Source organism: Sebastes fasciatus, chromosome 6 (genome assembly GCF_043250625.1).
Source record: "Sebastes fasciatus isolate fSebFas1 chromosome 6, fSebFas1.pri, whole genome shotgun sequence".
In the NCBI taxonomy this organism is placed as follows: domain Eukaryota; kingdom Metazoa; phylum Chordata; class Actinopteri; order Perciformes; family Sebastidae; genus Sebastes; species Sebastes fasciatus.
Window position 1 is genome coordinate 25,960,394 of NC_133800.1, and position 26,452 is coordinate 25,986,845.

The 26,452-nt window shown below is 38.5% G+C and overlaps 1 protein-coding gene across 3 annotated transcripts in view; it reads right to left on the bottom strand.

The window, feature by feature from the left end:
- Window positions 1-17,196: 17,196 nt before the first annotated feature.
- smarca2 (SWI/SNF related BAF chromatin remodeling complex subunit ATPase 2) overlaps window positions 17,197-26,452 on the bottom strand; it is a 50,466-nt gene continuing 41,210 nt past the window's right edge. For all 3 annotated transcript variants that reach the window (XM_074638810.1, XM_074638809.1, XM_074638808.1), the window contains 5 exons: window positions 22,865-22,970; window positions 22,488-22,589; window positions 21,861-21,987; window positions 20,744-20,877; window positions 17,197-17,512 (listed from right to left, as the gene is read on the bottom strand). In XM_074638810.1, coding sequence (XP_074494911.1) covers window positions 17,483-17,512; window positions 20,744-20,877; window positions 21,861-21,987; window positions 22,488-22,589; window positions 22,865-22,970 — 499 coding nt within the window. In that variant the 3' untranslated portion in view covers window positions 17,197-17,482. The remainder of the gene's footprint in view (window positions 17,513-20,743; window positions 20,878-21,860; window positions 21,988-22,487; window positions 22,590-22,864; window positions 22,971-26,452) is intronic.

Genomic DNA, 26,452 nt, shown 5'->3' on the forward strand with positions numbered 1-26,452 from the left:
CAGCCAGGAGGGCACAGTGGAATTGTCTGTCTGTCTGTCTGTTGGTCCAACACTTTGCTCCAGTGTGAAATATCTACAACATCTATTGGTTGGACAGCCATGAAATTAAGTCGAGACATTTGAGGTATCTAGAGGAAACAATTTGACCTGTTGGCGGTATTAGATGAAATGTCTTTTTTTTCTTACTTCAGTTTATTAAACAACATCTCTAAAACTATTGACTGAATTCCCATCAACCTCAGCTCTACTTTAAGATTAATGCTAATGTGCTAAAACAAAGTAAAACAAAGACCATGTTCAGATCCACATTAACATTGTGTCTAATCACATAGCCCCCTCATTCTTTTCAATGGGACCATTTCGTTGGCACAGCAAGGTGTGCTGATATACAGATAACCCTTTTACCACCCAGTGTCCGACTCGTAGAACACGACCACTGCACAGAAGTTTTTCCACAAACTGCTAGTACTATGAAAAGTTACCTTAAATTATTAGCTGTGACAGTATGTAGTATGTAATTCACGTATCTATAGATTACACTCTTGTCTTTTCAGTAAATGTGTCTACTTTTCAAAAAGAATGCCGTGCCATCAAAATAATGTTAATGCAAGTATACAGTACACAATTACCACATTAATTTATGGCACTTCTCTATCTTCAAGTCAACTGGCAGTTCACCATTGTAATAAATCCTTGAAAACTCAAACCAAATTCATCACAAGGTCTAATGATGAACTAGAATTACCGCCTTGCGGTTGTATGCCTCCGCCAACCAGTCAACTTGCAGTTGCATGTCTGTACAAAATGTAATCTCTTCATCACTTTATCCTATTAGACATTTGTGCAAAACTGTCATAATTAGAATGTGAATTCTTGAGTGGCCGTACGTACGGACGGACAGACAACCCCAAAACATAATACCTCCTATTTGTTTTATTAATTAGGCAAGCACCCCTAGAGACGTGATAATTGCAAAATCCTGTATCATTGTATTATATAGTACTGCAACAAAAGACCATCCCCAAAAAATCCACGGTTCTTCTGTTGTTCATCTGTAGTAATGTGCCTTGTGCTGCCAAGTAGATGTTGCATAGTGTGTACCTGCTTTGTTTCTGGATGTACGACTTTCTGCCATCTTTGTTGTAGTTCTGACATCTCGCTGAAGAAGAAGATGTCCTCACAGACTTGTAGATTTCAACCAAGACAAAGACCTGTAAAAAGAACAGAGACTTTCTCTGTAATTTCCCATTTCATATTAAACACTGAGCTTCACAAAAACACACCACAGTACGGCTCATCCCCCCCACTCTGTTGCAGGTTTATTCCATTGCTCCTCTCCTTTGGCCAAATGTCATACCCTTCAGACATAATTATCTAACGTACTCCTACACATGGTGGCCTCATCCCATCACGTTGATGGAATGGATGTGGGCAGCTTTCACACCAGCTGAAGGTTGGCACATGGTGCTGTATGATGTGCATTAATACTCCAGTGCCTCTGGGGTGGGGGTGGTGGTAGAAGAGATCTTTCTGGTGGTCATGTTTAATATGAAATTTCTCTCCCTGTCAATCGCTACTCCACAGAGGCACAGAGACCAACAGAGGGCTGGATCTCTGATTAAGTACAGCAGCTGTCATTTTAGTTTAAACCAATGAGCTTTGCCAGACCACTGCAGCTCTCAGCAGCCGCGCATGTGTTAGTGTTCTTTTCTATGCGGCTGCTGTGGATGCAAGGGTGTACTCAAAGTCAAAAAGTCAAATTAAAAATTATTATAAATTATATTAATGATATTTCCAGCAACTTTCCAAATCAATGGTAGTCTATATTAATAATAATTGCTCTATTATTGAATGAAATTTTATATTTTTCACATTTAGTTTTTGTTGATAAAGACCTCACACTTTTCGATAGATATATATTGTACATTTGGGGTGTGTATTGGCAAGAATCCGGTGATACGATACTCATCATGATGTATGGATTACGATTCAATATATTGCTATATATTGTGATACACCAAGCAAGGCGATATATTATGTCAACGTAAAAATGCATAAAATCGGAATAAAAAAAGTGTACTTGTTTATGTGATCAGAACAGTGGGATCTTCATTTGCATGAATCACAGTCCCTGTAACATCCAACATCATAGCACCACTTTGAGAGGACACACACTGAGAGGGTGCATATCTTTGCAAATTAAATAAAGTATTGAAAGAGTTCATCTTTAAACCATTCATTCAAAATCAATAGTGTTTTTGAGAATCGATACATTATCACAAAACGTAAAATTGTGATATTCAATATTTTCTTACACCCCTATTGTACGTGTACTGCCCTTTATTGCCATATATACATAATATTTGATCATTTCTAGCATCTTTCAGGAGTATATTGACTGAAATAAAATGAATTCTATATCCTTTTTTCCCCCTGAAAAACTTGCGGAGGAGTTTACAGTAATTTTCAGCCCTGAGTAGTGCATGCAGGCCTCCTCTCAGGCTGCAGGTATGTATCAGAGAGGCAAAACCCAGGTCAATTAAAGTCCGGAAATCACTCACCACTGCTCATGAAGCTTATAATTAAAGTAGACTCAGATGAGTGCATCACCAATTCTATTGCCTCCTCTTTTTCCTCATCTGGATTTTAACAGCTGGACATTAAGAAGATAATGTTCAAAGATGTTAGTGAGTAACTCTAGTTGAAACTTTAAAAGTGAGGAGGACAAAAATAGGAATTTCAAAAAGTGGAAATTACATCCTTGTGTGGATGAAAAGCTTTTGATGCCTGAAAGGCAAAAAAAAAAAAAAAAAAAGCCTTTCATCTTCCCTTGTCTGTTTTCAGTCAATCCAACTTGGCTGAGCTTCCTTAAGTACCTCCTCTGTTATGGAAACACATCCTTCAAAAAGACTACGTTGAAACCTACTAGTATATGGCTCGACCCTGTCTGGTCAATGTGCTAAATTGTGGCCAAATAGTTACACAGATATTCAGTGGTGTGTAAAATCTGAATTCCTGTATATTGAATGTTCATTTGCAATTTTCTGTAGTGGTCCCAGTAATATTTGTTCTTAAAGTGCTCTGAAGTAGCATATCATATGACATGGTTTAGCTCATAGACTGTATATAAAGATGGACGACATGACAGCTCCCCAAGAGTGAAGCCAAAGCATCTGGATCGCCCCCTGGTGGCTGGCTGCAGTATAGGTCATAAGGCCCACCTCCTCCATGTTAGCAGATGGGACATGGGCCAAACTAAAAAGTCAACGTACACATTAAAGAATTTTTTCCCAAAGATGGTTTCTGTCATTTTAGGTAGTTCTTCTCAAGCTGATGTACCCTATTTTCCCATGTTTTTCTGTCTAAGTGTCTAATGGGGACAACAATTTTTGAAATTGGTCCAGTATTGAGCGAGAGTGCTGCAGACAGCAGCCACTAAACGGGCTGCGTTGTAATCACTCGGGGCAATTCCTCACCAACAATGTACGTCCACTAAAAGAGCTTGTTTTTGTCACAGACAGCCTCAGACTGTTATTAAGTATTTCATTACTATATCAGAGAGCAACTGAAAAGAAAACTGTCTATTTGCAGAACTTGCACACTCACTGATGTGACATATGTGATGTAGAGTAGGGTTCAATAAAGCTTTACAGTCCCAGAGGGGCAATATGGCTTACAGACAGCAGTCAATGATAATAAATCCAACAACGTACTAACGTTAACACATTACTTGTTACTGTCATGCCAAATTACATTTTGCCACCTATAAGGAGATAAACTTCTGTCTGGATGGATGCTAATTAAACTTTGAAAGATGACCTGAGCTTTATGTACAGTTTTGTCATGGATGGAGCACAACTGATCCATAGTTTGGAGGATTTCTAGTGTGTGAAAACAAAGCTTAAGAAATACATCCCCCTCACAAACAACTGAAAAAGCAAAAGTGGGTACGGACTAAAGTATCTGGACAAAGTGAAAGCCGTCAGTAACCCCTCTGGACTCATGGTGGAGACAGTGTTGACAAAAATCCTACAAGAAAATCCTGAGAAAACATGAAGCGTTGCAGCTTTGTCTCCCCTGTTTACTCTGACCTGCTGTTATTTGCTGTCACTGAAGGACAGACGGGTGTTGTGAAGCATGCAGATTTGTACATCTCAGGCAGAAGAACATCATCTGAGGGAAACGCCAGAGACACACAACCACAGCTTATCAGAGTGTTAACAGAACTGGTATTTCAATAGAAATCCCCCCCCCCATTCAGACAAGATTGTGGCATTCCTGAACTTGGACGGTCAGCAAGACCAACTTATTGCAAGTTTTGTTTAGTTTGAAGTAAGACCTCTAGATTTAACTACTTTAAACTGCCCAAAAGTTTCCATAAATTTCCAAATATACCAAATCTGCCAGATTGAATTTGGTTGAATTGAAGACATCTATAATATTCTAATTTGATGGAATGGTACAACCATAAAAAAAACATGGGAGTCATGGGTTTGGATATATATCACCCACTTTAAAAATCATATAGCGTCACTGAAGAGTTGTAAAAAGATACAGACCGCATATTCAATGCAAGAAAGGTGTTTCCTGTTATAAACTGAGACAGCACCACTCCATCAACACCAAAAAAACTCAATACTATGGTCCTAGTTTACAGATATGTTTTGGCAAATAAGCCTTCATCACAGCACTCCTGGAAAGTTATCCTTCTCCTACTTTTGTAGAGTGGACATTTACGTCACATTCTTCATGGACGTCATGATTCATTTGCTGTCACATGTTGTTTTTATCTACAGATTTTTCTAATTTTCTGCATTACCACTCAGGTTTTTTATGTGTAAATTGAACTTGCGAATGAAAATAGGTGGATGACAACACACGTAATGACTTACTGTATGAGTACAGATAGGATTGAGGGGAAATGATGGAGGGGAAAATAACTTAGTATGTGTTTGTCTTGTAAAAGCAAAACTCTCAATCTGACACTGATGGAGGTCCAGGCCCGACAGGAATGTTCTGCAGTTTTAACGGACGACTGGATGGATGCTAGTTTTGGCACAACTTTAGCACATCTGCTTTTCCTTTCACAGGTGTGTTTGTGTGTGCAGAAGAAACACCTCCAGCTCAGACTTTATGGGAAGTCCTTCAGTATTCCTCGGTATCATTAAATTAAATCAACTACATGCACAATATAAATAAACTTTGCCTGACTGTCTGATTTAATTATGGAATAACTGTAGTCCGTGACTAATCCACAACTTCAGACAACATGACAGATCAATTCATTAACAATAATTAGTGATAATAGGAAGCTAATTCAGCATTGCAGCGAGCAGCTTATCTGCTCTTGGCACAATGAGAATGTGAGTCAGTGCAGCTGTAAGTCTGATCAGTCCGGAAGAACCAAAATAGTCTACTTATCTCTGTCTGTTTCCAAGGCTGTGCTCAGGGATTATGTGGGCCGATTCCTCCAACATGTCTAGCTGTAATTCTGAAACTCTAAAACACACCAATTTAATCAGTTAAAACACGTAATGTTCAGGTTTATGTCAGTGAGTTTCTATTTGGCATTATCCCACAGCTTGCTTTGTTCCACAGACCTTGATGAACCTGCAGAGCATCTGTCAGCTTCACCTTCGATGTTCATCAATTGTGAGACACATAGTGCGCTGTCAGATCAATTGATCACTACCTGCATAGGGCCCACTTCGGATTGGAGGGTTATTCAAGTTCAAGACAGAAAAAAGGATTTGCAGTCAGGGTCAAACTGACAGTCAGATGGAGTTGATTTAAACTTTCATCTAAAGAAAGAAAAGTGAAAAGAAGATCCTTGTTCTGGAGCGTGACCCGTCTTCACATTTATCACGCTTCAACAGTTAAGATTGATTACGACGGCTGGGTTCTGAACCTTGATACTTTTTTGGTACGGACTGAAATGAGTCTGTCCATCACATAAAACTGTCAAGTAAAAAGAACAGGTCGGATTCATAATCTTGTTAACTTACTTGTTTGATCACAGAGTTCACAATTTAACCCTGTTGTTGTTGACCTCTGCACTCGCCGAAATTGAGCCAATCGCAACTCACGACCGCAGCTTCAGTAACACTGCGCACCTGTTATACCCCATACCCCAAGACCCATTTCCGCTGGTGTCACAGCCTCCTTCACTAGGCCTTGGTTGATGTTTGCCCCGCCCACCTACGTGATGTCACACCAATGAGGTCATGCATTTTTAATTATGTGGTTTCACAGCTAGTGCTCAGCAGAAAAAGATTTTATTTTCACTCAACAGGCGGGAAAATCAACCCTTTATAGTTATACTGTCCCATTTGTCCTTAATCATCTTAATTTTAATTCACCCAAACTGTAAATATTCATATCAAGATCACATCAGTGTTAAAGAACTGAGGTTAGCAGCTTTATGATATGCATCTTTAAAGCTCAAAACATACATTATGTATGTATGCACATCAGGATACCAGCACCACAGTAACAATATAGTGCCTGTGATGAAATGCTATAAAAACTAAATGTTTATTCATGTGTTTGTTTGGTTTGGGGCTCTTCAAAACAAATAAACTAGCTAATATTTCAACAAAATTATCATGAGCAACTACACGTGTCTGTTCCCAAATGGTGTTAAAACAAACATTGTTTTCTAACACTGAGGTGCAGACCGTAGAAAACACTTTTCAGTGAAAGATGCATTCCTGGGCTCTTATGAAGCGACAGTTTAAAGATGTTATGAAATCTGTTTGTCAAGTGATGCAAATTAGCTTTCATTCTGCTCAACTGCTGCCAGTGTGGCTGATTCAAGCTCCAAGGAGAGGCTCATCTGATGACAAAACACCCGCCGCCTGAGGTGTCAGCAATGCCTTTTCCATTTATATTCACATAATCACTTCCACTGGTGAAATCTTCCACATCAAGGGAGTTCAACAAAATGCTATGCTTCACTTTGTGTTTCCTTTTGTGGCAGCACAATTCATGATATATGTAAGTTCACGCTGTTATTAATTCATCAGACCATTCATAACCATCAATTTTGTACCCTTATTGATTTGTTTTCTTTAGAGGGAGTCAAGTTGAAATATTGCCTCTCTTTGGGCAGCTATGGGGAATTAAGTATTGTATTCATTTTGACATTTTTATTCTGTGAAAGCATACAGTTGCACAGAAATGTGATGTACAAAACAGTGTATTTTCTTGTCTTCTGCTTCAAAGAAAGAACTAGATTTTGCTATTTTGTTGTGTTAAAATAACTCTGGGGGAAAAGAGTACCTATACTCACTGTAGTAACTTTGTGGAAAGTAAACTTAGTAGAAATACTAGTGACTCCTGCTGCTAGGACAGTACTTTAAATCACTCACGGCCATTAACAAAAATATTGAAAACGCATTTTAAAATCTTGGTTGAATGAATCTCATACAATCTCTAAATACTGTGAGAATTGAAAAGTTATAGTTCAGAAAAAAAGCAGCAGTTAAAGACTGTATACCACCATCATAAAAACACTATTCTGCAGGCCCTATTGTTATGGAACAAGCAGCTCAGTAAAGAAAACTAACATCCAAAAAGTACACAAAAGTGATTTGATGTTTATATGTGCAGGTTTTGGAATCAATAAAATATTAACAATTTCACAACCAAGTCTGCCATACACCATGTTACCAGACTTTTTTTTTTTAAGTATTTAAAAGGGACTGTTTGTAAGAATCAGAAATTGGTTGTAACAGCAACACCTGTGGCCGTTAAGTCAAAGTCCTGTTGCTCGTGCTCGCCCGTGTGCACGCGCTACTTGAATGTGAGCAGCATCCGTAAATCCGTCACAATACCACTCTATGTTTCACCTGCTTGGCAGTAATGTTAGCTGACCAGACGGAGGTCTCTCCATGAATCACTGCTGATCCTAGTGTTGGCTTTTCCTGCCTCAGCCTCCCAACCGCGGCCGGAGGGAACAGGGGAGACACCGGAGTTTTGGTCGGAGACAATAACGTTTCTTGCTGCGGAGCCCCGTCACTTCACAAGACACAGAAAACCTCTGTTGGTCTGGAGGAGTTGCAGCAGTTAATGTCTTCCAGAAAACAATAAAGTGCATGATGAAGTGGAGAAACAATAAAAAAAAGTGTACCTTTTCCTCTCAAGAGATGAACGTCACATCACAAATTATTTTTAGTTCCGGATTCATTCATGTTTCACCATTTTGCCACAGAGGATTTAGATTTTGATGAAAAGATTAAATGGAGTCAGACATGACATGCTCTTGTAGATCACTAATAGACATTTAATTATACATATTATTATATATACACATTATATACAGTATATTATTTTAGTTTTATTTGATGTCACTTTTTTTTAAAGCAGCACAATAAACATAATTTTATTTTTGTTTGTTTTATTCACACTTTTACACTTCATTTCAGAGATGATGACACTTCCAGTTTAGAGAAACCCTGAATCCATTTCTGAATCCTCTCCTCTGCCATCACCTTTGAATCATGACCATCCACCATCAGTCTGCTGCTGCTGCTTGTCCCACAGGCCTGAAGTGAAACTCCAGAGGGGAAGTGTTGCAGGGAAACACGCAGCATTTGAAACGTGAGGAGGACTGGATTTCAGTCATGGCAGGCAGATGATGTAAATCACTGTAAAAGTGTCTGTTGTGTTACCTCACAAAGGGATAAAGGGAATTTCTTTTCGAGGTTTCTCATTTATATCCCTCCTTTAATTTTATACCAAAATGTAATTTCCATCCTTTTAATTCTTGCAAACATATCTGTCATTATCTCCAAGAGGTTAGCTTATCTCTATGGAACATGGTAAAACTAATTTTTAGCTTTGTTGGGATATGTTAGAGTCAATCACACGATGAAGATAAGATAAGTTGGACACACAAAATGATAGAAAATGATATTGTTTTATTATGAAATCCAAACAAGTGACACATTTTTCATATAAATTAAAAATGTTACAAACTTGTGGACAAGAGATGAGGGAACCAGAGTATGTAAAGTTAGTTTTTAGCGATGCTGACGATGTGGCTCGAGGGACGATGTCGGTCTGTGGCTCGGTCCCATAGACTGTGTATAAAAGTGGACATATTTTGGCCGTCGCCATCTTGGTTATTTGTAACCAGAAGTGACACGAGAGGGTGGAGCTAAGTACAACCAAATGTAATGATACATGTCCACAAGGGTGTTTTTTATCGCGAGGGATCGCCTCGCTTCCCAGCATTGGACGCTTGATGGGCTGCCACGAAAACACAAAGAACTCTGCACCTGATTGGACGAACACTTTCCCTCATAGCAGAGTATCAATATACTACGTTCTTTGCTCGTGGGCTGCTGCTCCCAGCTGTCAAACCGGAACCAACATGACGGCTCGTTTGGAAACATTCTTCTCTTATATCACGAAAACAGTTCCCCGAAATGTGTTTCTGAAAACATTTTATGTGAAAACTAAGCCATGCAGTCGCTGAATCCGTCTTTATTTTGGATAGACAACAGTTAGTTTAGAAGTTTCTAGGGAGTTTCCAGAGGTCGAGTCCTGTCAGACGCCTGTGAATTGCATAAAGTAGCCTAGACCTCAACTTTATGCAAATGAGGAGCGGCCAACATGACGCCCCATTTCTTGAATTGCGCCGCCACGCAATTCAAGAAATGTCTATGTAAGCAGCCGTGCTTACATAGACAATGGGTAGCGTGGAAAGGACGGAGGCTGTACCATAAGACACTTTTAGGCGACCAAAAATGTTGGGACCAAATGGGACCATAATTTACTAAATGAACATCATGCTGTATTGAAGAAGACTTGAAACTAGAGATTGAGACCATAAACTCATGTTTACAATGTTTACTGAGGTAATAAATCAAGTGAGAAGTAGGCTCATTTTCTCAGAGACTTCTATACAATCAGACTTCTCTTTGCAACCAGAGGAGTCGCCCCCTGCTGGCTATTAGAAAGAATGCAAGTCGAAGGCCCTTCTGGCACCGATTGGCGTTAAATTTGGTACAGAGATTCGTGGTGCCTAGAGGATGAACCCTAATGACGTTCCTCTAGCGCCACCATGAGGTTTTGTGTGAAATCTCTCGACAACTGTTGGAACAGGCATTCATGTCCCTCTCATGATGAATTGTAATAACTTCAGTGATTTTTTTTTTCATCTGGTGCCATTGTCAGGTCAAAAATACTTGGATTTATTGCCAAACACCTTCAATATTGAATGACAGTCCCGTCAGCCTCAGCTGTACTTAGTGTTATATATCATCAGTGACAGAGTGAGTCACCCTGCAGAGGAAGCTCATCTCAGCCTCCTTGTATGTGTGATGCATGTCTCATGCTTTCAGTCTCCACACAGAGCCGTGGCAGGAGGTGAAGGTCAGGACAAAGATGGAGATAATTACAGTAACAGGACTAGGTGTATGATTACCCAGGATGCCATTCAGGTACAATGTCAGTGCTCTCAAATGTGGACAAAGTATTAGATTTAATATAATATAATTTAGTGTATATGTCCTGTTTGTACATGAAACCCCCTCCCTGTCCTTGTGTCTGTCATGTAACCTCTCAGTCAGTCAGTGGTGGAACAAGTACTCAGATCCTTTACTCAAGTAAAAGTACTAATACCACACTGTGAAAATACTCCCTTAAGTAAAAGTCCTGCTCTGAAATTCTTACATGTACGTATGAACTGCGCAGTACTGTCATTAATACTGCATTTATACTGTACATTTAAAGAAATATTCTTATTAATTTCATTTATATTCAACACTCTTAATAGATCCCATTTCTCAGCATTTTGTATTTACTTATTTGCACTGTGGTTATATGCTATATATTGCACGTGTTAATGCAAATATTTTTACATATTTTACCTTTCTTATATTCTCATTTTATTATTTAAAATTTTAGAACTTAATTTCTTTACATACTGTATATTGTGTATATATTGTAGCATTATGTACACATTGTAGCATACTCCTTTATTTCTATTTTCTTAATATACTGATTATTTTCTCTATTACTTGATTGGTTTGAAAGTTTTCAGAAAATAGTGAGAAATGGCATCACCTAGAGCCCAAAGTGACACCTTCACAATGTTTGTTTTGACAAAACCAATAGTCCAAAATTCTAAATTAAATAATAAATAAATAATATTAAAAATAAATAAAAATAATTCAAAGGAAAAACTATTTGTGAAGCTGGAACCATGAAATGTTTTTGCATGAAAAATATCCTAAAGGAGTATCAAAATAGTTGCCAATTAATAAATCAATTAATGAATCGACTAATTGATTCAGCTGTAATTCAAAAATCTTACTACTAATAAACAACAAGTAACTAAAGCTGTCAGATAACTGTAGTGAAGTAAAACATGCATTATTAGACTCTGAAATGTGGTGAAATAGAAGTATATAGTAGCATGAAAATAAAAGACTCAAGTAAAGTACAAGTACCTCAAATTACAGTACTCGAGTAAAAGTACTTAATTACATTCCACCTCTGCTTTCAGCTTAAAAGGAGTCGGCACTGCAAAGAAAAATGAACTTTTCCCCGATCATGCGTTAAACTGATAGTGAACCTCGGAATCCTGCGCTTCCTTTTAAGTTGTGCAAGAGTTAGCATCGATCGGCCCGTTTCCCGCATTGAATGTGGACGAGCTACAACGCAGGATCAACTAATAATAGAGCGCACCTGGCCCTTTCAGATCACCATTCATGAGCCATTAGGAAGCAAAAATTCCCTGAATCCGTTTGCGATTGGCGGGACCTGCATCTGCTGCTTGGAGAATGTGATGATGGAGGACAAAAGCTACAGAGGAATAGCACAAATCGCACCGGCACCTGACTTTTTCCGGCTGACATCTCTGGCACTCAGACAAGGATTAACATCCAATTTGCCCCTCTCTTCCTGGGCTCAAGTCTATCCCAACAGCTCGGCACTTCAAAGAGGGAGATAATAAAAGAAAAGAAGAGGGGGGAGATGGATGGTCATTCTTCAGGGGGGAATCGGCTTAGTCAAGCTCTGTTTAAAATGGCAGGAATACAAAAAGTAAAGCTGTTTTGATGTGCTGCGGACTGTGAGGGTCCGACCAGCTGTACAGTACCACGGCCCGTCTCCTGCCCTCCAGTGTCTGAACTGCACCAGACAGCCATGACATACAGTCACGGTGCCTTCAAATACAGTATGAACCTGACAGTAGGTGTGTTAGGTTGTAGCTGGCTCAGTTTTAAAGCTGGAGTGAACATACTGGCAATATGAAACTAGAAAAACCCTAAGGAATCCATTGGTACCAACCATGTCATACTAGCTTGTCGCGAAAGAGGTTAAATAACGCTCCAAACTTACGCTAAATTTTGGCGAGTAAAAACTGGCATGGCCATTTTCAAAGGGGTCCCTTGACCTCTGACCTCAAGATATGTGAATGAAAATGAGTTCTATGGGTACCAACGAGTCTCCCCTTTACAGACATGCCCACTTTATGATAATCACATGCAGTTTGGGGCAATTCATAGTCAATTCATGCAATAACACTGTAATATGATGGGAACGTAAAGGGTTTTTACAAGAAATGTCAAGGAAAACCTGTTTAACCTGTTACACTTTAAAAGATTATAGTTATTAAAATAGCTGTACTCTAAAAAATTGTAGCTTTTCAATGACATATAGTCAGCCTGTGATTTACAGCTGTCAGACAACAGATTTCTTACCATCTCGTTTCTCTGTGTTTAGGTTTCCTGGCTGAAATTCCACTTTCGCAAGTGTGTTTGAGTTTGTTGTGAATTTATGTATTTAAGGAAAACTTGATTGCAGGTTTGTTACGATAGGAAACGCCCACTTCTTCTGCAATGATATAATGACATCTGACTGGAGAATTAGCGCCACCTATTGCTGATCTCTAATCCCTATCCTTAATATTCACACCACAGTAGCACTTATCTAATTATTAGGAGGACAAATTGTATGTTTTTTTCATTGCCACCTGCCAGGCTCTGCAAATTACACTGATAAATTTGTTAAAATAAAACTGTTCACAGGACACTTTTCCTGCCCTTTAACTCTGTAAAGACATGAATAAGAAATTAATATGTGTACCAATGTTTAATAATGTCAGCCAACTACAAAAACTGGGATAAAAGGTTAATGAAACAGGTCAATTAAATCAGTCAATTTGACCGTATGTGTTCAGGCTAATTAGGAAACTGAAGAAACACATTCATATTTTTGTTTTTTAATATGAAAAATCTGACTTGATAATGTCATTTTTTGGGTAAAATTGAAATTTGCAAATGTTCTGACCTGCTGATTTTAGAGAAAACCTCCACAGCTCATTACTAAATGAGGTCAGGCAGTAGTAGCAGTACTAATAGAAGTAGTAGCTGGAAAATATTTCCGGAAGTCAAGTCAATAACTTTCCCCGTGCTCAGTAGAGTTGGCCACACTCACACACTCGACTCAGTGACCAGTTGCCTCGAGCGGAGCAACAACATGGGGGAGTCCCAGATGAAATTATTTTCTGTTTCCATCATTCCTTCTTTCTCCTACACCGCCTCTCCCATCGAGTTCTGTTTACCTCACTCTTCTCCAAGGAATGACACACTATAAAGTATGATGTACAGTACACAAACAATAAAAGACTGTAGGGAATACACTCTAGATCGCCTCAGGTCAGGAGAAACAAGCGAAAACAAATCTTCCGTAGCCGTGCCGGCAACTCTGTACGGCTGTAACGATCATTATACACCAGAGAGAAAAACTGGACAAATTAATAAAGGAGATAATATATGTTTGTTGTTTCTTAGATCTGTAAGATGTGTGAAGTTAAGTTAACTTAATTATGAAACCGGAAGTCTGTACGTTTTATCTACTTAGATTTAACACTAAGAACATTTGCGAACGCAATTAGCAGGAACAAAAGCACAAGGCCAATTGCATTTGTATAATCTGTCAGGACATAAAGACTTTTTTCAGTACTTGCAGACATTTAAACTCCATTAAAAGGCAGCAACAGATGGCTTTCCTGATTAAAGGGTTACTTTGGAATTTTTCAACCTGGACCATATTTTCTCATGTTTTTGTGTCTAGGTGACTAACGGGGAAAACAATTTCTGAAATTGGTCCAGTATTGAGGGAGAGCACTGTAACCTAAACAGATGCGAGGGCAAGTGAGCAGCATCAATGTAACGTTACGTCCACTAAAAGTGCTTGTTTTTGCCACTGACAGGCTCAGATTGTTATTATAAGTGTTTAACTTATAAGTTATTGTAAGTTTCTGCCAACATTATGGAAAGGACCCTACAATATCCGTATACTCTGGCTCAAATAGATATGGGCCTTGACGTTGGAAATCTTTTAGATAACACTTAGCTACCCTTTCTGTACTCCAACACAACAAACTCTGCTGTTTCCACCATGGATGTATTCCACTATTCCACCGTTGTCTTCCAGCAACACGTCAACTCGCCAGATTTCACAACGAGACTTCTACTTGAGCGAAACTCTTTCTATAATGTCAGACTGTTATAACAACGATCAGAGCATGTCATGACAAAAACAAGCACTTTTAGTGGACGTAAATTCCCTTCTGGTGTTCCTGAGAACGGACGGATGTGGAGACATACAGTCAAACCGAAATCATAACGCCTCCGTCCACAGCTATCGCCGACGCGGAGGCATAAAGATTAACACACAAACATTTTTTGTGCTAAAAATCGGTGTGATTTTATTTGCCCTGGGCTATGAGATACAACCACAAAGACACTGTGCAAAGAAAGCAAAGATTAAGTCACACTTACTGAGAGTCGGCAAGCACATGTTTAGCCTACACAAACAAAAAATGATATATATCTGCATGTACACAGTATATTGCCGAAAAAGTTCATGCTACAAACAACATATAAACCGATAAAATGAGGGCTGGAAACTAATACAGAAACACAAACACCTCAATCCAAATAAATCAGAAAACAATACATTGTTTAAAATATACTGGTATATTCAAATGGCATTCAAATCTAATTCTTTAATCCCATAACACTGTTTTCTTTGTAATATCTTCCGTTGTTTACCGTCCAGCTAACAATCTGTTTGCAACAGGGAGTGACATGTTTTCAAAGCTACATTTAGCTACGAGAGATGCTGGTTTTATTCAACAAGACAAGGTGTTTCCCCTGTGAATCTGCAGCCTGAAAAAAACGACCAGTTTCTCAATTTAAAATGACCCAAACGCTTCTTTTCTGAGTGAGGAAATGATTACAGCAAAGTTCAAAGCTTCTGCTCTGATACACGACAACTTGAAAGCATTAGAGGAAAGGAAACATGAAACACAGGGACTTTTACCTAAATGATGTGTGAGGTTACATTTCTCTTAATAAAAGCTGTTTAAAAAAAAAAAAGCCTTCCGTAATTATGGCCACCTCAAAGTAATGTGTGAGTCATCGAGCACTAACCGATATTGTGTTGTGCTGGCTGTAAGATATATACTGTATAGACTTAGGAAATAGTTTACACTCTCAAAATCTCACAATTGAGTGTTCGCTAAGCCCCGCCCCTTGTAGTTACTGTTGCTACGCCTGTCAAGCTTTCTATTCTCCTAGCTTTCAATGAAATTGGTGACCGGTTTATCGAAATTCCAAGTCATTTTTTAAATCAAGAATCTTGTACAAGGAGTCTTAAATATGTATTAATGGCTATATAAACTTAAGAAATAGTTTAAACTCTCAAAATCGTGGTGTGTCATTAAAAGTCTTATTGATAACATTTTTATGTAGACGAATATTTGTTTTTAAAATTATACATTCACAGAGTCTTTTTGAAAGGTGCCGAATAAAAGTATTGCTTTTCTTGAAGAAAAAAAAAAATTCTGATTGTGTGAATTAATCATTTAAAAAATGTTGGCGGGTCCAAAATGAATGTTTTGTTTATCTTTGTGGAAGATATCTGATGTTTGGTTCCCACTTCTAACAAGGTTGTGAGCCAATAGTAAAACGAGGTTGGTATCACGTGGTATCTCTGGGTCGTCAGTTAGTGTGGAAAAAAACAGATAAATGACTGAGATTGACGCCAAGTGCCTGGCAACGACTTGTTGTGAAGTGAATGTAATGGAACGGGGGAGGGTCAATGCAACATCTAGTGGCTGAATGTTATCAATCTTCCAGTTAATGTTAGCTTCACTATACTCGTTTTATATCACGAATCTTGTAAAAGACATCTAAAACAGCTAAATACGTGATATCATGCTAAAAGACAGACGCTCAAGCTAACATGTCCCAGGATAAAAGTTAGCATCCTCACCGCTGATGATCCATGTAGAAGTGTGACAAGGAAACATGTAAGATTCAGTTATTCTGTTCTAAGCTCATATTTTCAAACGGTACGTTTCCACTTTTAACGCTACGAGAGAAAAGGTGTTGAGAATGAGGACTAACCGATGAGTTTGGCAAATGAAACACAATCTTAAGTATCTTGACACCTCTTTTCCTAACTGGACACGATGTGAACGAGTGAGCGAATGAATATCAGATCGTCTCAGTTTTTTCCAAAGTAAGCTCGTTAGTTATTGATGCTGTTTTTTGGACTCGGGAGTTACTACGGTAAGCTGGACATGCCAATAACCGCAGCTTTAGCTTGAGTAAAGTAAGTAGTTGGGCTCTTCTTGGCCTTTGAAGTTACTTTTGATTACTGCAGTATGTGTAATTATTAATAATAATAACAATACATTTTATTTTATTTGTGTAGAATGGTTTAAGTCAGACAGTCAAACATTTGCTGCTTACGTTAGAGCAGATAAACACGCGGTTTAATCTATTTTTGGTTTTGGAAAGACACCACCCTCTGGACTCTTAATATCTCTCTTACTTGAACATAATAAGAAATATACAGCTTGACTTGACAGGCCTGCTGTGCCTAGTTACGGTTGCTAAGGTATAATTCGACAATCGCTGGTTAGAGGGAGGGGTTTAACGAACAATCAATTTCTCTAACATTTGGCACAGCACGAGGTGAAACGATGAATCCAAAAAATTAAAAACTTGATTGATTGCCTTTTTTTTTTTTTAATTAGTGGTTCTCCAAATTCTATCTATATGTTTGTTTTTATTACACATTTTTTAAATTTTGATATTAATATTTAATTTTCTAAAAGTGCAAGCAAGCAAGTATAAATCAAGCAAAAGCACGTATAGCATGACCAAATCTTTTTTTTCCATATAGAATTTAAATCAGCTTTTAAAGCACAGAGTTAAAAAATATACTAAAAAATTGTCTTAAAAACAGGAATATAAGCAGATTGATATTGCTGTAGCTCATCGGTTATTAGTAATACATTTCCAAGCTGGTAGGAGAAGGTGCGACGAAACACACTACAGACAAACAAAGAGGACAAATGAAGTAAAAATTAAAAAAATACAGAGTATGAACCTGAACAACGGTGATGGAAGATACTGTCCTTTGTGTTTATAAGTGCTATCTCCTCTTGTTCTCAGTCATCGTCGCTCTTATCTGACTGATCCTGTGGAAAGAAAAGAGATAATTAAGAGAAAGGGAGATTTAAAGGCTGATAAAGAGGCAGAGGAGAGAGGAGGGCGATGAAGGTTTATTGTCTGTTGAGAGGTGGCGTAGGTCAACAAGCTGAATATATCAACACCCTGAAATAAAAAAAGAAAGAAGGTCTGAAGGTGAAGCCCTTCCTTTACATCCTGTCTCTGTTTCTGAGCAGGAGCTGATGAAGAGGAGCAGTGAAGACCCTTTGATCTGTAGTTAAGTAGCGAAAGAGACTTTTCTTTGAACACACTGCACACAAAGGCAGTTACCACCGTGGCTGATAGACAGCCGGGTAAATCATCCACTGCATTAGTATTCACAGAGCAAAGCGGCTTCTGGCCACGCTCTGGTGAAGGTCTTATTTTGGCTGAGCTGTTTACATTAACCTCAAACACCCCGCAGTTTAGTATCACTGTTGGCATGAATAAAAACATGCCTCCAGCTGCCAACTTGGGCTGAATATTGATCAAAATCTAATGAAGGGGCAACAATGTCTGATCCCAATAGATTTAATATTAAGATAGGATTTCAAAAAGTATTTGGCATGCTCTTAAACTAGATTTATACTTCTGTGTTAATGAGGATTAAGACTGAAAACAGCCCTGTATGAAGTTGTCACATGTATTTTATTTTATATTCCTATATTTTACTGCTGCTGTTTTATGTATTAGATCCTAATCAGTCTTTGATACACTCATTTTTCTTTATACATATTTTTTTTTTGTCGGAGGGATCCTGATGCTGTGACAAAGCAACAAGTAATTTTCAAAGGAAGCCGCTGACATGGAGCTGCAAACTGACAGCCGACACTTGTCTCTGCGTGACGGGCTATAAATCAAAGTTGAGCTGGCCCACAGACTGTATATAAGAAGTGGATGAAGTCCACATTAACTTTCATGAACTGAAAACACACTGTGAAAGGGTTTAAGCTCTAAGACGAAAACACGGACAACATCGTGGTAGCGACTTGTCCATCACAAGGTAGCGATGCCCTAAAGCATCCCCTGCTTTATGGTCTATTTGACTCTGAATGGGACCATAATTTACTAAATGAACATCATGCTGTATTGAAGAAGACTTGAAACTAGCGATTGAGACCATAAACTCATGTTTACAATGTTTACTGAGGTAATAAATCAAGTTAGAAGTAGGCTCATTTTCTCATAGACTTCTATACAATCAGACTTCTTTTTGCAAACAGAGGAGTCGCCCCCTGCTGGCTGTTAGAAAGAATGCAAGTTTAAGGCACTTCTACATACGCTTCACTTTTCAGACCCGGAGGTTGCCCACTGAGCTGACCTCCACTTCAACCAATCATATGTTTTTGTTTCACCATTTCCTGTCCCCTTCTCTCTCTCTCCACAATTTCTGTTCCGTCAAAAAAAAGAGGAAGAAAAAGGTATTGTTGCCGTTAGCCAGCTCCCGATGGCGAGAGAACATAGGAGGATATAATAGTTTGCTTTTATCAGATAAACTTCAAAACGTGTCTGATATGTAGGAGGAGGCAGAAGAGGGTCTATTAGGTGCTAATAATATGAAAATGAGTACTAAGTGGCGGTTGCCATGGCTTTAATTTCCCATTCCTGGTTTCATTGTGCTGGCAACAAATTAGCTGATGTAGAACGGTGTGAAGAGGAGGGTCAACACAATAGAAGGAGCGTAATACAGTAAAATGACAGAGATGGCTTCATTATAGAATATTTAATGACACCAAAAGTTCAATTAGATTCCCTGGATGGATTTTATTTAATTTTTGATCCAGCTGAGATCATTCTGTGTTGCATGCCGTACATTGTTTTCTAGTTCATGGAAAGTGTTGTTGTAAGTTCTGGACTGTATTATTCACTCGATGCTCCACCTGTTGAAGGTCCCCCTCAGATTTAGAGGATGGAGTCATTTACTTGAACACGTTTTGACACCCATGTGAAAAGCCGCTATTTTAGCATGAAAAGTGCTATTACTAAATCTTACTAAAATAACTGTACTACCTTTGGGGGGCTTTGGGCTGCAACAACGATAATTTTCATTATCAATTATTTTCTCGATTAATCGATTAGTTGTTTGGTCTATAAAACGGTGAAAATGTTGAAAAATGTTGTCCTCAAATGTCTTGTTTTGTCCACAACTCAAAGATATTCAGTTTACTGTCACAGACGATTAAAGAAACCAGAAAATATTCACATTTAAGAAGCTGGAATCAGAGAATTTTTAATTTTTTTTCTTTAAAAAAGTACTCAAATCGAAAATAGTTGGCGATTAATTTAATAGTTGACAACTAATCGATTAATCATTGCAGCTCTACAAGTATTAAATGATTAGTCCAACCACAGCAAGCAACTGGTTCCAGCTTCTCAAATGTGAGGACGTGCTGCTTTGTTTTGTATTAAAGTAAATTAAATAGGAGTTTTTGGACTGTTGGTTGAACAAAACCACCAATTTCACAACATCAACTTTTAAAACTTGTGATGGTGCTTTTTTGTTTTTCATTACATAGACAAATAATTGATAAGTTTAATTAACTAATAAAACAACATTTGGACATGTTGGAGTTTCAGGAAATATGGCAGTTTTCAAAAAACAAAACAGGGCGAGAAAACAGATCGTGCAGTTACTTTCCTCTGTGAAAGTGGATTTTGGCAGAAAATACCTGGCTCTCAATCCACATGCTTCAAACCTGAACTTCATTACTTACCGCTATGAAACTGATGTTCTCTCCAAGCACTACTGTAATTATCAACATGAGCTCTTGTATAGAGATTCTATGGTAGAAAGCCTAATTTCTGTGTTTCACAGTAATGTTTGACCCAGTGGTAATGCTGCTTTTTCTTCTACCAACTGTTTAACTGTAATTAATTGCCTGCTCCTGGCGTCCCAGGTGTTATACGGCTGCTGATTAGACGGCTGGAAGGAAACCAGCAGGACTTTGGATCTGGAAATATTGTTAAACAGCCCTCAGCGTGCTATTTCTCATGTTCCATTAAAAGAAAAACAACATTAGGGATTTCAAAAGCTGTGTCAGCCAATATCATTAAAATTATTTGATGGTTGTAATTTTCCATCTGAGGGTATTTCTCTCATTTGCACAGTCAGAATTATACGCTGCTGAGTTTGAAATAGTTTTGCCTTTTCCTGAGCAAAAGATCACAAAGATATTTTTACTTAAAGATGCAGTAAAATGCAGTGAAGTGGAACAACCTACATTATCATCCAGGTCGTCGTCGCTGTCGTCGTCGCTGACCACCGGCTTGGCCTTCCCTCGGCTCTGCTTCTTCTTGCCTTTGTCGTGGCTGCGTGCCTCCTTACTCAGCTTGATCTTCATCCGCACAGACTTGGCTGAATGAATGTAGCACAAGGAGAAAAGGCCTTTACATAACTGGTTTCATCATTGTTGGCTTAGTCAGAAAACATGAATTATGCTCAAGTTTTTACCAACATTTAGGCTCAGAGGTTTAATGTTTAACTGATAAGCTGCCATAGAAATGGATCTATGTAGATTAGAGCTGAACCAAAAGTCCACTGACAGAAAAAAGCAATCTTTAAATTGACCTAATTGTTTAAATCAATTTTAAAGCTTCTGAAATGAGAGTATTTGTTGTTGTTTTTCTGTTAGATATGACATCTTCAGTTCCCCGTGATTTTTTTAAGGTGGCTAAAATATGTATTTCTCTGCTGCTCCCGTCTAGTCGCTTTACCTCGCCGTCAGACAGGCCTTTCTGACGGGGAAGTGAAGCCGTTAGATCGCTCTCTTCAAAGTCGCCAGACTCCATTCACAAAAACTGAAATTTTACGGGAACACGGGGAGTAAACATACAACCCCACTTAAAAAAAAACTTTCAGTTATTTCCAAACTTAGCACAGCTAGCGTTGACTCAGCTAGTGCTAGCGTTCACATTATTCATACCCTTATTGATTAGTTTACTTTGGTAACGTCTGAGTGGCCGTTTCCATTTACAAAAACCCAGAAGAGAACGCAGATGGAGTCGACCTTTAAGCTGTGCTAAACTGTTTCCAAGTCCAAGAATGAATTTTTATACCCAATAAAATAAACGTTTTGTCCCCCCTGAGTGCAGTAAAACTGCTTTCTTCATTCCTCTCTGATATTATTATATTTTACTTCTGCGCTACAGTCTGAAGTCAACAGCAGACCATGCTGCTCCCAGTGGGATGATGGCAAAGTGAATCTCAAACCAGAGCAGCGTTCACTGGGTTTAAAGTATAGCATTTAAATGAGTGTGAGTGTGTGTGTGTGTGTGTGTGTGTGTGTGTGTGTGTGTGTGTGTGTTCATATTCACATCCTAAAAAATGGTGTGTCTTACCCTCAGCCTCCGAATCATCCTCGTCATCATCATCTTCATCGCTGTCATCTTCACTCTCTTCCTCCTTGGCTATCTTCTGCCTGGCACTCTTGAACACAGATTGAAGGACAATGGAGTCCTCGTATATCTGTGGAGGGAAAAAGAAAAAAAAGGCCAGATAATATAAGCAGTTCCACGAACACCATGAATGACAACTATTACTGGGAATATGGGAGAGAGGAGCCAGCTGGACAAAAGACGGACGTGGGAAGGGATAATAAAAGAGATGAAGCATTAATGGAGAGTGAAATTGGGGAAGAGTAAAACTGGCGGCTACAAAGTAAATTAGCAAAGCAAAAGCAATAACCAAGTAAATAGCATTTATTATTAATTGATACCTACAGTACTTTGACTACAGGAAGTGGAGATTTAAAACTTAGAAATGAAATACAGACTATTTCATTAAAAAAGCAATAAAATAACAGCGCTCCATCTAGAGAAACTTTTTTTTTTTGCCTACGTCTCTCCGGGCTGCTATAATTAATTACAGACTGACACCTTTTGGTAAACACAAATGTTAAAAAGAAGAAAAAAAAAGCTTTAAGGACAAAAGAATAGAGGAGAGGAAGAGCATGTGGGGGTTCTGACCTGGGATCCCTCCAGGTTGAAGGTCTGAGCGTTGTGACAAAGCAGCATCACATCCCTCTCCAGGTCTCCCACACCCCGGTATTTATGGTTTCTCACACGGTCCTGTTGATGGAAAAAACACACCAGCTTGAATCAAACTCATCTCTCTCAGGTCTGTGAGCCCTCAACTTAATTGGTATTCAATGTCTTCCCTTACTTTCTCTGGTTTGCAAAACACAGTATGAATTTATTACAACTATAAAAGAACATTTCTTGTTGAACTGTCTGCTGTATATTCTGCATCAGATTTTTTTCTTCTGCTCTTTGACCCCACTTATTATCATTATTACCATCCTATGCCTCATTCAGATTAACTGCTGGGTCATAGTTAACCTTACCTTGATCTTTTTGAAGTCCACAGGTTTTCTGATCAGCTCGTAATATTCTGGGAGCTCCTTCCTGGATGGTAACTGGACAAAGACCTCGCTTAGTTGTCTTCCTGACCTGGTAACACAAAAACAATTTCAATTTAATCATTATTAAATTATTAAAAACCCTGTTTACAAGCAGATCATGACTTAAGAAGGTACCTTTTAACTCTCCAGAAAGTTCTGTGTCCAGTTGTGTTAAATATTAATTAAAATATTCAAATTACAGGCTTATACATGTAAAAAAGAAATTATGAGTTGCCTCCATTTGAATCTACAACAAAAGAAAGCACATTTCCAGTCCAGTACAGAATACTAGAGTATAAGATCAAATGAAACTTTTATGATGTTATTACAAAGACCTTTCCACTCCTGAGCCTCAGCCGACCATCGACCACCAAGAAAATACAGCAAAACAAGCAAAATATGTCCCAACAGGTATCGTATATGCAATATATACAATTAATGACAAGACAGAAAAATGGATGGGTAGGAGGACTCAAGGTGGAGTTTTCAATAGTACTGGTAAGTGAGAAGGCTATCATCATTCAGCCATCATCTATAAAGCAGGACCAATTAAAGCTGGATAATAACACAAACACTCATACATAAAAAATTAAATACAAAATAATCTATAATGATAATAATGGTTCTTAAATTGAGTCATGTTTTCTTGAACTTAAAGTCCCAAACCTTTCCTCGGTGTAGTAATTGTGATTCTGTGTCTTGAATAATGCAGCACAGTTGATAATGAAGTGTTTATGCTCGGGGCCAGGTTGGCTGCTTTCAAAGTTAGCGATGTAAACGACAAGCAACTCAGCACATGGAAAGAATTGCAATATGGCAACAAGAGTGATGATAAAATAACAACAAAGAAGCTCAATGCGAGCAGGATGTTGAATACAATATACAAGGACAAAACTGTATATGTGTCTATCTATTCAGACACTCTATACACTCTATACATTTTCCAGACACGTATGGACCAATGTGTAAACTCCATACTGAATACTTAAAGGAGACTGCAAGCTGTACATTGAGGGTTACTTTAAGTGAAAGAAGCAGAGATTATTTCATATAATGTCCCTCTGTGTTTTGCCCACAAGAATATCATTATAAACTGAATATGTTTATTGCTCTATCATTTCAAGGTTCTTCTGAGACAGTGAGCATTACACAGCTGCAAAATCAAACTATCCTTGAATCATTATCTTCCTGCAACAGAGATAAATATTGACACACACAGTCTTTAATTGCATTTTTTCCCCCAACTAATCTCCCATGAGTTTGGGAAAATGGGAAGTTAGTAAGGATTAATCAGCTTTTGTCAATAATACCAACTGCTGCTCATCTGCATTGCTTCTTTCCACGCCAACACAAAGGTCTCTGCAACACTGAACCATATGCTGCAAATTATTAATGCGTGATTACTTTATTCGGGGTTTAAATAGACTTCTTGCTGTTGTGTTTTGAGACTATATTAGCATAAACTCCGCTTAACAAGCAACCTAGAGGCGGGAGAAACAGGCCTCTGACCGGAAAAGAGTTCAAATCCTGGACTAGCTGGTGCGACCTCTAGCTCACCCTGTAGAGTGAGCGCCCCATGTAGGCGGAGTCCTTGGCAGCATGTCATCCCCTCTCTCTCCCCTTTCCTGTCATTCTCCAGCTGCTCTAATAAAAGGCAATAAAAAGCCCTAAAACATAATCTTAAAAATATATATTATAAGAATCCTGGACCAGCTGGTCATATTAGTAAACCGTACAGCTCTTCTATTTAAAAAAACAGATACATTTTTAAGTGTTTCTTATATTTTTTCTATTGTCATTTTTAAAAATGTCATATTATATCTCTTGAGTTTATCGTACTGCACCAAAACAAATTCCTTGTATGTGCAAACCTACTTGGCAATAAAACTGTTTCTGATTCAAAATGATTTTCATGTCTGTATGCATCCAAAATGTGTTGTTTTTTTATACAGGAAAAAGATACAGATCAGCAGTTTACAGTGAACAAGGTTCAGAACATCCTTTCAGTCATATATATTGTGTGACGTGGCATTTTAAAGAGTTAGTTCAGATTCACCAAACAAACTATCCGATCGAGGCAGCGGTAGACCGGCAGCAACTTTAATGTTCTACGAGGTAAAATTACTGATTTTGTGAAAGGAGTCTGGTGTAGAAGAGAAACTAGAGTAACTTGATTACTTAAAATCATCGGGGCTTCGTTTAATCCAGTTAATGCAGGTTTTGCATTTCAGAAAATGTTTTCTTTAAAACCCAGAAGGTAATATGGCACTTAAAAGCACTAAACTGGGGTCGTGTAGGTAATACACTGACTATGGATTTGTAACTCATAAAACCCAACTTCAAAACATCCAAACTATCCCTTTATGTCTACACTACCACCTGCAGGTAGTTCAGTAATGCTACTGATCCCAGATGACTTGGATATTGTACAATCACCCCACTGCGGTGCCTCTGAGCTGTCAATGTGCTGTGAGCTTAGATCCACTGTGTAAACTGTGCTGAAACCGTAAAGCTGGATGATGGTATGTTCAAAATGGGTTTTGACATCTGTGATGCACGAAGTGTGAGGCCTCTCAGCCCAGCGTTATGGCAACGGGGACCTCTGGGAAAAGACCTGATTGTTGACTTCCGTGGAAGACACTGGAATGAATGGAAATGTGACCGTGAAGGCTTCGGTTTCTTCTAATGGCTTGTGACAGCAAGACGGTAAAACAACTGAGAGTTTCAAAACAGCATCAACATCTGTGTGTAACATACTGCGTGCGTATGTACACCTTAATCTGTCTTACGGGGGAATTGAGCCCAGACTGCTGCCCTCGCTACACTGAAGAGATACAAGTTTATTAACTTCCAGGAGGCTCCAAATCAAATTTAAGTTGCACTCATGTTTGACTTTATGCACTTTGGAGGTTTAGTTTGTTTTATGGGGAAACCGCAAATTCCTAAATCTGTCCCGGTCTAGTGCAGTTAGAGGAGTGCCAGAGCTATGATTGAGATGCTCTGGGTTGAACAACCATCAACTGGGAGAGGAAAGAATTTCACTTCTGGAAAGGCAGGTAGCAGTTTCCTGGAAAAAAAGCGCTTCGGCATAGTAGTCAGCCAGTGCATATTTGAGTAATGGGAACACAAATGCACATGTTGTTTCATGCACGGGTGGATGTTACAGAGACAGAGACACAAAAGGGGGGGAAAAAATGCAGACACAACAGCACCGACCACACAGATACTCTCACACACTAACTGTTGGACTGAAAGAATAAAAGGATGTTTATCAAAGTGTGCTCTTCCAAAGACATGACTTCATGTCTAATCATTTTTACCCCGCTGACCAGAGAGAACTTTCCATTGGATAATTCAAATGTGGCCTATTTTCTACACTCTCACAAATAGAGGTATTTTTTTGCACTCAAAAGTAAATTCTTTAGAGATGTACCATAAAAAGAACTGGAGTGTATTTTCCCCACAGTTTAGAGTACAAATATGTTCCAACTAACCACATGCAATAAGGGAGTGCTCCACATATTCCAACGG